Genomic DNA, 16,369 nt, shown 5'->3' with positions numbered 1-16,369 from the left:
CAGGTCGGGCAGGTCACCTGCAGGCCACTGATTCTGAAGGATACCCGAGGGGTGGAGAGCCAGTTCGGCTGGGTCGACACCTGATCCCTCCATGGCAGGTGGGAGCAAAGGCATGAGGGCAGTGTAGGGCATAACTGTCCAATGTGTCCCCACCTCTCTGACCTGGCCCCTCCTTTGTGGTCCCAGAGTGGAGCTCCTCCTCCAGAAGCTCAGCCCCTGTTCGGATCCCCAACCCAGCGCCGAGGGCGGTGTGGCCTGCAAGCCCCCCTCCCCCTGCTCTGCTGTAGGCTTCCTGCGTCCTGACTGTCCTTGGCCCCAGGGGCTCCCTCGGCTGCCGCCATATGCTGTCTGGCCAGGCTCCAGCCCCCAGCAGATGGCCGAGCAGCCCCCCCCGCGCCCATCCCTGGAGCCTGTTTGCACCCCCAGCCAGCTTCCCCAGGCTCCGTCCAAATGGGAAGGTTTGTGAACGCCCCGTCTGAGTTTCCCACCCAGCCACCAGCCTCTGAAAGGTGAGGAAGCCTCGTTTGGCCATCTTTGTGACAGGCCGCTGAAATTCTGGGAGGCGGTGTGGTGCGGCAGACAAAACTCTGGATCTGTATGTGGAATACCTGACTATGAACACCTTCTGTCTGCACGAAGCTGTGCGACGCAGCATCAATGTCTGCTTAGACGGGACTGGAGTGACCCTGGGGTGCTGTGGCGACAATTAGAAAATTACTTATCATTCCGAGCCTGAGTGCGTTTTCTCTGAGCGCTCCGTCTACTGGGTGAAAAGAAGAGAAAAGAAGGCAAGGAGAGGAAAAGAAAGAAGAAGCAGGGTGCGGGGTTCTGCCGGAGGGCTCTTCACCCCAGGAGGTGTGGCAGGGGTGGTGGGAGTGGGGGCTCGCACAGAGGCCTTGGCCTTTGAGGCAGGGCTACCAGCTGCCTGTGAGGGTTCACAGCTGAGCAGGCAGACTGGCCACGAAGAGGGCGTTTGCGTGGGGCGTAGATACCCTGTTTTCGGCTCGCCCTGTGTTCACTCAGCTGGCCTTCCGCAGGGAAGCTTCTGGACAGGCTTCTCCAGAGGGGGGTCAGCCAGAAGAGCTGCTCCCATGGCCCTGGGGCATGGGCCTCTCTCCCAAAACAGGATCCTGTGACTTTGGGAATCCTTGTGTTTGGGAGATGCCACACCGGAGCCTCTTCTCGCAGAGTGACCCGCAGCACGGGGAGACACCGTCAAGTCCTGCTGTAAAGAAGCCAGGGCACCCTGTTTGACTGTATTTCTCCAAGTTCTCTGGTCACAGAACTCCGTTTGGGTAGACATGTGCTCCAGGATGGGGTGGGGCAGCGTGGCCTGCTGAAAGCGAGGGCCAGCTTTGAGGCCCCCTGCCTTCACAGGCATCCTGGCTCTTTGACTGGCTCTTGGACAAAAAGTAGACCAATAGCCTGCCTGTCTGTGCCTCTGTTTCTTTATCTGTAACTTAAGGACCATCATCTCACAGGAGGTGGGAGGGCATTAAAGGCAATATGATATGTTGAAAGTTTAGAACTGCGTGGGGCAATCGGAGGGTTCAGTGAACATTAGCTCTTGTTACTCCCTCTTGAATATTCCCTCTTGAATACACCCCTCAGGTCACACCATTAGAGACTGGGCTGGCTGAGTGTGCCATCCCAGGATTCTTAGGCACCAACCTCCACCTTCTAGTCCTGGTGACCTAAGCTCCCGGGCACGTTGGAAGGTTCTGTGGCCGAGGAAGATAAAGTGTCTTACCTGTTGCTTCCACCATCCCTTCTAGAATGACCACGACTTCAAACTCCTCCTGATCCAGCTGGGCCCGAGACATCTCCCAGAAAGGGCTCTTCTCATTTATCTCGTGGGAGATGATGAGCGGAGACACCAGGAAGAGACGGTCATCCCCAGTGTCGAAGCCCACGTTAATGTCCGTCTGGTTCAGGGGGATGAACTCCCCTTCTTTGGTCTGCCGGGACTTGATGAGTTTGGCGCGGATGGAGGCCTCCACAATGTGGGAGTTGCGAAGGTCACCCACCCGGAACATGAGGCAGAGCTTCTCGTCCCGCATGGAGATGACCGCGTTGTTGGAAAACATGAGGGTCTCTGCTCTCTTCTTTGGCTGACTGATCTTGACAAACATGCACCCCACCATGAATGCATTGACGATGGAGCCAAGGATGGCCTGGACCAAGAGGAGTATGATCCCCTCTGGACACTTCTCTGTGATCACCCGAAAGCCATACCCGATGGTGGTTTCAGTCTCAATGGAGAACAGGAAGGCAGACACAAAGCCACTGAGGTTTTCAACACAAGGAATCCAATCTTGGTCACCAACGTGGTCCAGATCACCTCGGATGTAGGCAATCAGCCACCAAATGAAACCAAAGAACAGCCAAGTGATGGTGTAGACCATCGTGAAGACAAGCAGGTTGAAGCGCCATTTGAGGTCCACCAGGGTGGTGAAGAGGTCGCTCAGGTACCTATAGGTTTCTTGGACGTTGCCATGGTGGACGTTGCACTTGCCACTCTTTTCCATGTAGCGCTGGCGGGGCTTCTTGCCTTCTGCCAGCAGACGGGTGCGGTCTGTGGCAATGGGGATGTAATCCCGGGCCTGTTTGGGAATCTTCTTAGGGTCCCTGGGAGTGACTCCAATCTCCATATCCTGGTTCATAGCATTCCTAGAATCGCCAGCCATAGCTGGGATGCGTGGAGTTAAAAAAGACATCATCAGTGAAGTGGACTGTTCTAGGCCTTCAAGGTCACCCTTGCTTCTGGGTTCTCAAAGGCCCCTCATCTGGTATACAGTAGACCCTACTGTGGCGTTCTCAAGGGCAGGGACCATGTTTTCTTATATTACCTGCTTGTATCCCTGGTGCCCACTACAGGTTCTAGCATATAGTAGCAGCTCAATAGTTGCTTGCTGAAGGAAGGATGGAAGGAAGGAAGGGAGTAAGCGAGGGAAGTGGGAGGGAGGGAGGAAGGAATAGTTGTTTGTTGGATGAGTAAGTATGCAGGTGCAAACCGCACATCGTGTTGAAGGGATTTAAAGATATGTGGGAGCAATTTAAAAAATAAAATCACAACAATTTATTAAGTGCCTGCTACAGTCCATGCATTACACATGGACCGTCACTTGTTATCACGACAACTGGTTGGAGTTCGAGCGTGGGGTCTCACCGTTTGCTTAAGCGTCTATTTATTTCTAATAGTACCCCCCCCCATTAGAATGTAAGCTCCGCATGGGCACAGTTGTGTCTGTTTTGTTCCCTCATACATTCCAACTACCCAGAGGCTAGCCCAGAACATACTGTATCCTCAAAAAGTACTTATTGGATAAATGAATAAATAAATAAGAAAATAGAGTCCCAAAGCAGTAAGTGATTAAGTGCTACCTGGGCCACCAAACATGTATGTACGGGAGCTGATAATCTGGATTCTTGATCACTGGGCCCAAAGTCTGTGTTTTTTTCTTTTTATCTCCCTGTCTCCTCTCTTTTTGTCTCAGATCTCAGCAGCAGACAGAAAGGAAAAGGCAGTGGGTGTCGGATTCACCATGTGGTCACTCCTCCCATCTGAGTGGGGAGTGCTGCCTGAGCACTAAGTGTAGACCCACCATTAAAAATCTTGACACAGTAATTCTGTGGCCTCCAAAAAACTGAAATGGACAGGACATTAATGCCCCTAAGGTTTTCAGAAGGGCTGCAAACTTTTATGTGGAATCAAAAAAGAATGCATGAAAACCAAACTCACAGATACAGAGAACAGATACAGGGGCAGCGAAACGGGTGAGGTGGTCAAAAGGTACAAACTTCTGGTTGGAAAATAAGTCCTGGGGATGCAATGTACAGCATGGCGGTTACAGTTAACAGAAAGATGCTAAGGGGGCGAGTCTTCAAAGTCTTTGTCACAAGAAAAACAATTGTAACTACACGTGGTGATGGATGTTAAGTAATTGTGGTGATCGTTTTGCAATGTATGCATCTATCAAATCATTGTGTTATACACCTGAAACGAATACAATGTTACATGCCAATTATCTCAGTAAAATATCTCAATATTTTACTCAAATATCTCAAAAAATAACTCTCAGAAAGGGCTGTGAAATGTTTTTGGAGGATATGCCATACTTTAAAGAAACATCTAGATACCTGTAATAGTCTGCTATTTTTCGGATATTCTGCCCCCTTGCATTTAAAATACTTTAAGGGGCATCTGGGTGGCACAGTTAAGCGTCTGACTCTTGGTTTTGGCTCAGGTCATGATCTCATGGTTTGTGAGTTTGGGCCCCACATCAGGCTCTGTTGCTGACGACATGAAGCTTTCTTGGGATTCTCTTTCCCCCTCTCCCTGCTCCTCCCCAGCTCCCTCTTTCTCTCTCTCTCTGTCTCTCTCTCTCTGCCTCTCTCTCTCTCAAAATAAAAAAATAAACTTAAAAAAAAAAAACAACTACTTTAAGACTCTGCTGAAACTAGGAACGACCATGAGAATCTCTACAGTTAATAATCACAGCTTAAATTTCTGAGCATTCATGAACCAGGCCATGTGCTAAGAAATTTACATCCATTAGCTCATTTCTCACAACAAAGCTATTAGACAGGAACTGTTATTATCCTCCCAATTTTCAGGCAAGGACAATGAAACTCAGTTAAGTGGCTGTTAGGATTTGAATCTTGGTTTATTTAGCTCCAGCCTGGGGTCTCACAGGACCCACCATACAATGGCTTCTAGACATTGATGTTCTATGGCTCCTGCTTCAACTAATGAGCTGCCTATTCTGGAAAGTTCTATGAGCTTCTGATCCTGGGGGAATTCACCTCAGGAGATGCTGTTACTCAGCCCTTCACCTTTACAAGTAAACTTCTCTTGATTTCACAGGTGCTCCCCCCCATTCCGAGGAAGCAGGGTCCCTGGTAGCAAATCCCAGATGCATGTTCTATAAACAATGGAGGAAGAGTTCACCCATCACAAAAAAGTCAGATGATCCTGGCAGACCTTTTTCTCTGCTGCCTTGGTGGTTGCAGCAATTTCAAGGTAACCTTTAAAATATCACATTGAAGGGTCATCAGGAAGGCTGTTTGTCTCAGACATCCGTTGGCCATTTCCCATTCTGCAGAGGGCCACCTGCTCCCTGCTCCCTCACATGGCAGTTACAAAGATAAATGAAACCAGGAGCGAAATGCTTGGTGCTGCTTTGCAGAATCCCAAGCGTGATGTCACTCTGCCCCTTGGTAGGAGACTGTTTACTGACGACTCACTCAGAGATACCCAGAAACAATGAGAATTGCTGCTAATTCCAATGCCTTGTGTGCTCCTGGGGACTCCAGCTGTTGGAACCCAGAGAGGGGTCTAATAGGAGGGCTGTCCATGGACTCCCCAAGCCACTGACTCTGGGCAAGGGCAGGTGCAGTGCTGGCAAGAATGAGTCACTGGCTAGGGCACCTGGGGAAGCACCTTCTCCTGCCCCAGCTCTTCCGGAGAAACAGCTTTTCTGCTGATTTTCTGCACTGTTTCCTTCTTTACTTTTAAACATACTTTTGTATGTTCTTGTAGGAGAAAGCCTTGCTCTGTACTAGAAACAGAAAGATTTTCTAGGACCCCTCAGTCAAGATCTGAGAATTCGTTGTGCTCAGCAGACAGGGAAAGGGTTTACTTGATATTGGCATCCATTCTCCAAGTGTACTAAAATCATCTGCCGGAATCATTTCTTGCTCAGCCCAGGTTGAGATCTGGGTTCTAGCCCAGCTTCCAAGAAACTTGTTCTGTGACCCAAGGAAAAACAGTGTTAACTTTCTTTGCCTCAGTTTACTCTGCTATGAACCCCAGATAATATTTTCCACCATTCCAGCTCTGGGGGCCATTATGGGGATCTAGGGAAAGACTATATGAAAACAAACAGAAGTGTGAATATAAATATAGATCCATAAACTCTCCTTGAATTGAAATTTAATTCAATGTCCCATTAACCCCCACTTGAAGGATGAAGAAAGAGACACAGAGCATCTAAGTCAAGGACCGAAGGGCCCCGGTGGGCCATCTGCTGGGCAAGGCACCACGCTCACAGGTATGGAAACTCTCCTACCCGGATTTCTTCCTAAGAGTAAGTGAAATGCCCATTCTAGAAATCTTGGCCTCCAATGCTATGGGCCCATAACATGAAAAGAATTTTTAGGGACGATGGAGATGAGCTTTTTGAATCAGATTTTCAAGATCTATTCTATTAACTCATGCACCCATTCAGCAAGCGTTAGTGGAGGAACCGGTCCAGCTTTTGTGCTAAGAGCTGGAGAGTAAGTAGTGAATGAGGTGATACAGACCCAGCCTCCATGCCCTTTAGAGTCTAGCACTGCCCCCTTTGAACCCAGGAGTCTGGGCCGGGCAGAGGCTTTGGACTGGAGGAGGCAAGCCAGTAAGAGAGCTGCTCTCTGCAGGACCAGGAAAGGCACTGACTTGAGCAAATCCCATTAAACCCCATCAGGCCTGGTGCCGCTACTCATCTGTAATCCTTTCCTGTGTCTGTGAGTAGGAAGCTGTGCCCAGACATGATTAAAACTCTTGGGAAAGACAGAGCCTGAAGTCCAGCAAAGTGGTGAAAACTCTTTGATATAAAAGCACAAACGGAGAAAGAATGAAAGGAGGCACAATCAAAGGAAGTTGTACTTAAAAAAAAATTTTTTTTAACATTTATTTTTGAGAGACAAACAGAGACAGAGTGCGAGTGGGGGAGGGGCAGAGAGAGAGGGAGACACAGAATCCGAAGCAGGCGCCAGGCTCCGAGCTGTCAACACAGAGCCCAATGCGGGACTCGAACTCACAAACTGTGAGTTTAGATGATGCCTCAGTGAATCTGACATTCTTTTAAAGGGGCCTCTGTATTAAGAATTCCCACCCCTCCCCCACTGGACACACACGGTAAACAAAGTCCTGTGTCATGGGGATGCTTTTTCTACAAAGTCAGGAGCCATGGACACAGTGCCTTGATACAAGCTGCACTTGGAAGTCGGCAGGGTTTCCGGAAGGGAGCACTAGGCTGGGAGTCTTGTTTCAGACTGGTTCCCTACTGTGAAAAGGAGAAGAGCAGATATCCTTCACGATTTCTTCCTTTCTCTCTTACATATGCTGAGTCAGTGTCTTCCCGGAGATTTGAGATATGGGATGAGGCTGGAGGAGGGGTCATGAAGAACATACTCCTATTTCAGGCTAAATATTTGTATACTGTTCTACATGAATCTCTGTGGCTATTACTGAAATATGAAAATGCTCCAAATGGTTGATGAATAGGCTGTCCCAATGCTCTTGAGGACCTTCAAGATTAGCAGGGAGTAGGGGCCCTCGGTGGCTCAGTCGGTTAAGTGTCGACTTCAGCTCAGGTCATAATCTCAAGGTTCGTGGGTTCAAGCCCCACGTCGGGCTCTGTGCTGACCGCTCAGAGCCTGGGGCCTGCTTCAGATTCTGTGTCTACATCTCTCTTTGCCCCTGCCCCACTTGTGCTCTGTCTCTCTCTCAAAAATAAATAAGCATCCAAAAAAAAAGAGAAAGATTAGCAGGGAGCATTAAAGGTGTTACCAATGGAGTATGTGCTGGGTATAGAGAAGGCACATGCAGGCGGCAGAATTCTAAGATGCCCCCATTATTCCTGCCCCCCCCCAGAAACTCCCTATAATTCCCCCAGATCTGGGGAAGGGATACTCTCTCCCGTGACGCGCCACAGCTGACTTTAAGAAAGGGAGACCACCTGGGGTGAGCCAGCCCTAATCAGGTAAGCCCGTAAAGGGACTGGGGCTTTTTTTGAAGCAGAAGCTTAGAGGCATGGGCAGAATTAGATGAGAGGGAGAGGCTCTTGGCTAGCTGTGAACATGGAGGGGGCCAAGTGGCAAGGAAAGTAGTGACCTCTGGGAGCTGACAGCAGCCCCTCGTGACAGCCAGCAAAGAAACAGGGACCTCGGTCCTAATAACCACCAAGAACTAAGTTCTGCCACAACCAGAGGAGCTTGAGTTCCAAAGGAGTGCGTAGCTTGCTGACACGTGGATTTCAGTCTTCTTAGACTCAGAGCGAAGAACACAGTCATGTCACGCTTGGACCTCTTACTTAACCCTAAGCCTAAAACTGGCTGTTGTTTTAAGCCATTTAGTCTACAGTCGTTTGTTGTGCAGAAAAAAATAAGACAAAACAAAACAAAACAAAAATAAACAAAACCAAAAAAACCCCACTAACACAGACTAGAAGGGGGAACCAGGTAATAAGTAGTTAGGAAAGCTGACCCTGGCATCAGATTACCCAGCTTCTGATCTGACCTGGAGCTGAGGGACTTTGGGGGAAGTTACTGCTCTGTGCCTCAGTTACTTTTTCTGTAAAATGGGGATGATGAGGGGACCAACCAGGGAGGGCTGCCGTGAAGACTGAATAAAGGTTGAGACCAGTACTTATTTTCCATCCAGGGTAGAGTTGTGGGGGTGGGGCAGGAGGGCTTCAAGCAATTCAGGAGAAGAAAGAGCCAACAGCCCCTAGTGTCTACTGGGTGTCAGCATCATGCTTCCAGCAGCTTCTTTCACTCCACAGGGAGGCACGGTCTTTATTTTCCAAAGAGGGACACTGAGGGGGAGTGTGAATAACTTCCCCAGTCACACAGCAACTGTGGAGAAACTCTCTAGAACCCACACTAGTTGTGCTGGATGAGTCATTGCTGCTTGGAAAGGAGCTCTGACCTTGCTCCGGTCTCTCTGGGGTCCCCAAGCGGCTGGGCCTGAAGAACTTTCTAAGAACTCTCTCGCCCGTGGCCCTTGCACGTAGAGGCAGAGGCTGTTCTGGGGCTCAGATATGGGTGGCTCACTCTTCTGCTCCTCTCCTCCTGGGTCCCGATGAGCTGCCCTCCTGGGGCAAGAGCGGGACGAAGAGGGGGAGGGAAGGTGACCAGGACAGGGGAGCCCCAAGCACGAGCATGGCGGGGATCTGGGAATCCCTAGAGGGGGGGCCTGGAGCATGGGGTCGGGGTCCCCTGGCGTGTGCGGCATGACCCCGGCCACCTCCCATTGCTGGTCTCTTGGAATGAGACGCAGGGGGCTTCCCATGACCCTTCTTTTCTCAGCAGGCTGCTAGAGGACAAAGGTTGGAAACTGCAGTTCTGGCCTCTGCCTTTATAGCTCCCTCGGGGCCACCCCGGGCTGCCCTTCCTGACCGACGCACAAGCAGCTGGAGAAGCTCAGGGGGCAGGGGAGAGCAAGACGGGCCCTGTCCCCTGGATGGGTGGGGCTGGCCCAAGAAATCCATGTCTGAGCCCTGCTTCCCCAAGGAGGGGGTCCCCCAGAGCCTGTGTCCAAACCACACTGATGGGCTGGCTGCTGCCAGGGGGCCAGTCCCGCTCTCCCAGCTTTCAAAATAACCATCCTTAAAAAAAAAAAAAAAAAAGAAAAAAAGAAAAACTTCAGCGCATTCTGTGGTTTAATGGCAAAAGAGCACAGTAGTAATACATCTTTAAAAACCCATCAGGTATTTTATTTTAAAGCTCAATCATTTTGCAGCTATTTGTTCTTGTTCACTTAGATGGAAACCTATTCTTTAATTTAGTGTGTTGTGGTTTTATTTTTTGAACCTAAGTTCAAAAACGATCTGGGTGATAGCACGTGTGAGACTAGGCGTACAAGTCCATCGAAAACTGTAATGCGCAGATTCAGTCATTCATCCAATCCGTGAGACCTCCACTGACCCCCCTGCAGGCTTTAACGGTGCTGGGCCCTGGGGGTAGGAGGAGGTAGAAGAGCACTTTACCATCTTTCTTGTGCTTTCTAGTCCCAGAGATCTTGTTAACATGCAGATTCTGATTCGGCTGGTCTGGGGTTCCCAGAGTCTGCATTTTATCAAGGAGCTTCCAGTCATGTTAATGCTGCTGATCCTCTCTTTTTTTAAAAAAACTTTTTTTAATGTTTATTTTAGTTTTGAGAGAGAGACAGACAGACAGACAGAGTGTGAGCAGGGGAAGGACAAAGAGAGAGGGGAAACAGAATCTGATGCAGGCTCCAGGTTCTGAGCTGTCAGCACAGAGCCCGGCATGGGGCTGGAACTCATGAACCGTGAGATCATGACCTGAGCTGAAGTTGGACGCTTAACTGACTGAGCCACCCAGGCGCCCCTCTCTCTCTCTCTTTTTTTAATGTTTATTTATTTTGAGAGAGAGAGAGAGAGAGAGAGAGAGAGAGAGAGCACGTGAGAATTCCAAGCAAAGCTCCATGCTGTCAGCGCAGAGCCGGACTCAGGGCTTGATCTCAGGAACCCTGAGATCCTAACCTAAGCGGGTATCCAGAGTCCCTTGCGCTTGGGTGGTCGCCTCCCCAGCTGAGCCACCCATGCGCCCCCTGCTGGTCCTCTTGGAGTTGCAAGACTTCCCTGCAGGTGCACATTGTAATCAGCCCGGAGCTGGACACCAGGCTGATGCCTACGTCCCGCCCCCAGAGAACCTGACCCCAGGGGATTCTAACAGCAACCAAGATCGAGGACCACTAGTGTCTTTTCTGCCCTCTAGGAGTCACGGCCTGCTGGGGAACACACAGCAAACAGTCAGGGTAGCAGAGAGTGATGGCCAGACCAAGAGACAGGTCTTAATTTGGCTTGGCCAGGGTGAGTGAGGAAGGGCCAGGAACGACTTGGTGAGGAAGGTACCCGGCAAGTGAGGTGGAGTGAGCTGCTCGCCATGAGACGCTGGTGGGCTAAGCACCTGTCATGAGCCATCTCTGTGCCAGGTGATGTTTACACACTGTCTCATTTAATATTCAAATAGATCTATTAAGCCTGCCTTAATTTACAGATGATTTAGTAACTTGCTGAACGTCACTGAGCTCTTAAGCGGCTGGACCGCGTGTGTCTGATTCTAAAACCTCTAAAAGCGGCTGCCGCTGCCTCTGAGGTTACTCGGCCTCGGCCCTCGGGGTTTGGCCAGGCTCTCAGTGGCTCTGAGCCTCAGGGGGGACCCGGCCCTGAAATATCTGGCCCAGGAGACTGCCAGACGGACACGCGCCTGGTCTGTGCCATGCAACCACTTCAGGATCTGCTGCTGGGCAGCCCCACGCCCCCAGGCTGCCCGGAGCCGCCTTCCTTTTACCCCCGAGGGGACTGTACCTTCCATCCACCCTCCTACTTGCCCTCAGAGGCCCCCTGCTCAGGCTTACAGCTGCTCCTTGACTTTTTCTAACAACGGCAACACTTGCCCCCACAGGTCCCTAACTGTTCCAAAGAGACAGAAGGGGGGGGTGGTTCTGCGTGTCCCAGCTGACACCTGTTCAGGTAGAATCACCGAGGACCCCTTCCACTTCCAGAAATGTCAGGGTTTGCACAACATGGCCCCATACAGGGAAGACACAACTGCCCGGGAGTCACCGATTCCTCTAAGAGTAAGTCTCCTGCCTCTAAGGTGTGTCTATTTCTGCCAGGAGTGGGGTGAATACCTTGCCATTCCTGAATTTCTTAGCTGAGTGGGGCGTGCAGCCTGCGGTAACCAGAACCCATGAGGCTGGTGCCAGACTCTGCGGTCCACGGAGCTCAGTGAGGGGAGGTGCTCGGCTGAATTCTTTCCGCGCTCACTGGCCACGTACAGATAATATACTTTCTGCCATTTTGCATTCGAATAGAAGCTCTCTTTAGGCCTTCACTTTCATGTTTTTGATAGAGACAAGGATTTTACAAGATTTAATTCTCTTTATCCTGGGAAAAGCAATTATATGAATACATAAGTGCAACCAAAACTTGCTCTGGGTTTCGGGAGCACAATATGGAGCGGTGGGGAGTGAGGTGAGGACACACACACAATCCTAACGGGAACAACTGTTATTCAGCCGCTGCTGGTTGTTACCATGCCAGACTGTGGAGCTGGTGCCGTAAGACCTTCCTCTTTCTTTTTCCAGAAAAGCAAGAGATGAAGACTTTTTTTTTTAGATGAAGACTTTTAAACAGGGATTTTTTTTTCAACGTTGACAACGAATTCAACCATTTTTGAAACAGCAAGCTAACCAAAGAAAATAGATCTGTGAGTCAGATTCAGTCTGTCAGCTGCCAATTTATACTCCTGGGCTCCTGAGTCGGAGAGAGGCTTTTTCCTCACATGGGCGCGTTGGATTGTACTTTGAGTTATGCTGAGCATGGCGTTAAGAGTTGTGGTGGCACCAGAAAATTCTCCCTAACAGGTCTTCTGTGAACACGGCCTGTCAGCCCTCAGTACACGGGAAGCCAGAAGGCCCATCTGGGACTCACATCACAGCAAGGAGAGGGGTTAATGGGTTGTCCTTCCCTGCCCACTGGTCTGGTTCCTATGGTCCTAACAAGCCCTGTCTCCTCACCGACAGCCTTGTCCTCCCTAGTCTCCTCCATTGTGCAGGCGACTGTCGCGACCCCTCCGCCTTCCTACGGTGAATCTTCTGTCTAGCTGCCTTTCCCTCTCCGATTGCACCCTTTGCAAGTACGCCGTCACGAGCAGAATCTTGGACAAGCATCGCAGCCCGCCATCTCAGTCACGGTGGACGTGGTTCTCAGCGGGGAGAAAGTTCTATAATGTCTATAAATGCCTCAGAGAAGGTGGAGGGAGCTCCCTCTCCAGAGGGGGGCTGTAAGGACAGGAGCATGGGGCAGGTCAACTCCCGAGCTCGTTTCTGGCTCCCAGGTAATGGATGCTGATCACCAGCGATGACAGAACCCTAGAACAATGGGACTGCGAGGCTCTGACGCGGGTAGGGTTTGACCACCTGTGCTGGTCTTAGGCCCAGGCTGCTCCTCGCTCTCGTGGGCCCGCAAGGGCTTGGGGAACACCTACTGTTGGTTCTGCTCCGAGCAGAGTGCCCAGTAAAGGGGGTTCTGCCAAAATCTGCCATTGCCAAAGTGAACTTGGGCACCCCTCTCTCTGGAGTGCAGAGGTCTCCCATGGCTTTGTGGGTGGGTGGGGGCTGCATGTGGAAGGAGCAGAGTGAAGGGCTTTCATTGAAACACGGAGCCAGGGACAATGTGGTGGGAGGAACCGCCTGTGTCAGGACACTTCATCACTGCGGATGTTCTGGTACACCATGTTCCTGATAGCTCGGCTGCCAAGGCCACTGCGGGGGAGCCACTGTGGAAGGCAGGTGAGGAGGCCTCAGACGACGAGGGCCCCGCCCCCCCACCTCCGGACGGCATCGGCCTGGCTCAGGCTGCCCCTTCCTGGAGAGCGGTCACAGACTCACACATCTCCCCCTGCCCAGGCATCCCAGGCCTCCATCCTGGGGCAGCCTCTCTCCCTTCCAAGGAAGGGGAGCCCTTGAATCTGGCCCCTCGGCACGAGTGTGATTATTATCTAGAGCCAAGTCAAGGTCTGAGGCTGCTCCTAGAATAACTCAGCTGTGCCTCGTTTCCACTCAGAGCATCTATTCCGTCTGCGCCCCACCTTCCCTCTGCCCTTTCCACTCGTTCTGCTATCGTTTAAAACATGTGCTGGATTTATTTCCTGTAGCTGGTGACGCTGACTTCTTGTTTTTCTTCGCAGAACAGCCGTCGAAGTGAAATGTGCATGCGTATGCTACTCCGAATAGGTGCCTTGTGTAAATCAGCTCACTTAACCATCCCAACAACATTTTAGAGCGAAGGACTGTGTCTGTTAGACAAACAAGGAGACTGAGAGTCAGAGAAGGTAAAGAAGTTGCCGATGGTCACGTGGCTCCTAAACAGCAGAACCCGGTTTTGAACTGACCGTGGCCGAATTGCAGAGCTGGTGCTCTCCTGCTCTCCCACGTGAAGCCCATCCAAGTCCAGAGCACTAAACAGAGTGCGATCTTGGTTCTGAATTATAATCCAGACTTTCCTGGCCGCATATCTGGCTCTGAATTACACATTACTGCATAGCTCCCTATCTGGGGTCTCTTTTCCTATGTAAGAAATGGAAATACCCAAGGGAATCATAATGGTAATGAAATAGCTGCCATTGTTTCAGGGAAATTCTACACTACCAGATAATAGTATAATATACTTTGTTCCCTAACCTGAATTGTTACAGGCTAAGAGCAGGCACGAAGTTATGAAATAATACCGGTATTATCGGTATATGTCATCAGGATGGAATAATAATAGTAATTGGCATCTCTGTTGGGGGTCTCTCAGAACTCTTGGATTGGCTCATGAGAATCCTATAATATTAATCTCACTTGCTAGTTGCATAGTTGTGGCTTACACAGGGCACACAACTGCTGGTTAACTCCCTCCCAAGATGACGACACTGTAGACACAGCAACACTGAGTGTGAAGTTTTATGTCATATAAACACTGAAAAACGTAACAAAGGCTTAACGGGTGGCTTTGACTTCTGGCTGCACTTCTGGTGAAGGGGGCCAGTCAATGCCACAAGGGGCACCAGAAGGTTGAGTCTGGGGCCTTCGGAGCCGTGGGCAGCCCAGACAAGGGAAGATAATTAGCTGCCTTTCAAACTGCATCTTTGGAGACCTCGGCACCAACATTCTAAGGAAGTAATAAAAACTTGTGCGTTATTTTATGGTATCTGGAGAGAAACATGCACTCTATGAGAAGTGCTGTGGACTAATCCCGTTACTTGTCATTAAAGAAACAAAAATACTGACACTTCACCATAAAGATAAAAAGCAAGGAGAGGAGGACTAAAGGGTGTTTCACTCAAGGTTTTGTTTTGTTTTTTTGGAAGACACAGTTCTTGTCCGAAACGGGAGCGGGCAGGTCTGGCACTTGCTGGTGGAGTCCAATTCTTTGGAGAAAATACAGAGACAGAAAGGTCATTTTGATGGTATTGAGAAGGTTTCCTTGAGTAGATTTGAGTCCAAATACACCCGGCAGTTTTTAAAAGGGCAAAGTTAGGCCTATTTCAAGGTATGGAATACAGATTTGAAAGTCTTAATCACGGTGTGAGTACTTTTCAAGCAACTGAACATTTCATATGTCCCTAATTATCGAGCAGTGCCTCTATGGAGCAGGCCTGGAAGCCTGTGACTGAGGTTCCCAACTCGTTTGGCCCTCATTTGCTTAAGATGGAGTATCTCATTGCCTTTCTCGGCGGGCTGCTGTGGGCCACTCGAGGGGCCCTTCCGTCTATTTTTCCTGATACTTAGCCGTGGCTTACCGGCCACAATGCAGATTCACCCACCCAGCCCCCTGCAGATGATGTATGAAAAATCATGAATAAAAGGGCATGAAAATCAAATTAATTCATTTTCCATTTCCCCCACATTTGTATCTGTCTATCCAGTACTTTTCCTTTTTAAGCCTGCTGTCCCTTTGAAAGCGAGCAGCACGGTTATAATACATTCTCCTCATCGTAACCCTGCACTGTATGCATTCTGCATTAAATAATAAAGGAGATTAATAATTAAATCAAAATGAAAAACCACTTGTTTCCTGTCTACAGCCCAAGGGACAGATTTCCTGGGCTGGTGCCAATTTATCAATGATGATTAGAGACTAGGAGGCAGGAGAGGTGCAGAGAAGACAACCACGAGAAAGCAGAGTCATGTGAATATGAACGTACTGATGTACGAGGGAAAAAGAAGGGACGATGATGACAGGTAAGTGAATGGGGAGAAAAGACCAGACAGGTAAAATCCCAAAAATTATAGTTGAAACCTACTGGGGGCTCACCATACCCCACATTGGACTCTAAATGCTTTACATGTGTTAACTCGTAATCATTTCAGAACAGGTGTGAGATAGATACTGTTTCCCCCATTTTACAGATGAAGAAACTGAGGCACAAGGCAGGGTAAACCAACTGCCCCAAAGCAAGTGTTTGTGTGGACTGAAACCCAGGCTAACTGGCTCTAGGCTCATTCTCAGAGTCCAAGGACAAAAAACAGGGAATGCCCCAAATGCGAGGAATGACAAATATTAAGGGAGAATAGACAGAAGAAGTCAGCGAGAATATGACAAAGATAAAAGCCTAAGAATAAAAGACTTGAGAGTGAAAGTAGCTTAAGAAACAAAGGATGAAAAGACAAAACACAGTGAAAGTGAATACAGGCAAGAAGAAGAAAAGAAAGAACAGAGATGATCAATCAAGGGGAATAAGTCATCAAGTGCTTATTGTCCGATGCTTTTCCTTTGCTATCTTGTTTTTCCATGCCATGTCAAGGTAGGTGTTACTATACCCATTTTACAGAAGGCAAAGTGAAGGTCTGAGAAGTGATATACACAAGGTCACACAGTTGGTTTATGGGAGATCAGACATTTTGTATCAATGAGGGGCACCTGGGTGGCTCAGTCGGTTAAGCGCCTTCCTCTTGGTTTCAGCTTAAGTCACAATCTCACAGTTCCTTGAGTTCGAGCCCTGTGTCGGGCTCTGTGCTGACAGCACAGAGCCTGCTTGGGATTCTGTCTCTCCCTCTCTCTGCCCCTCCCTCGCTCTCTCTTCTCTC

At 49.6% G+C, this 16,369-nt stretch overlaps 1 protein-coding gene and 1 long non-coding RNA gene across 2 annotated transcripts in view; one reads left to right on the top strand and one right to left on the bottom strand.

The window, feature by feature from the left end:
* KCNJ5 (potassium inwardly rectifying channel subfamily J member 5) overlaps positions 1-16,369 on the bottom strand; it is a 28,753-nt gene that overhangs the window by 5,600 nt on the left and 6,784 nt on the right. The window contains exon 2 of the mRNA XM_030332852.1: positions 1,751-2,689. Coding sequence (XP_030188712.1) covers positions 1,751-2,687 — 937 coding nt within the window. The 5' untranslated portion in view covers positions 2,688-2,689. The remainder of the gene's footprint in view (positions 1-1,750; positions 2,690-16,369) is intronic.
* On the top strand, positions 2,406-7,742 carry LOC115525608. The gene is made up of 4 exons (XR_003972405.1): positions 2,406-2,468; positions 4,868-5,023; positions 5,969-6,053; positions 7,640-7,742. It is a non-coding gene; the product is annotated as an uncharacterized LOC115525608 (long non-coding RNA).

The sequence above is a fragment of the Lynx canadensis genome, chromosome D1 (genome assembly GCF_007474595.2).
Source record: "Lynx canadensis isolate LIC74 chromosome D1, mLynCan4.pri.v2, whole genome shotgun sequence".
NCBI lineage: Eukaryota > Metazoa > Chordata > Mammalia > Carnivora > Felidae > Lynx > Lynx canadensis.
This window is presented reverse-complemented; position numbering and strand designations above follow the sequence as displayed.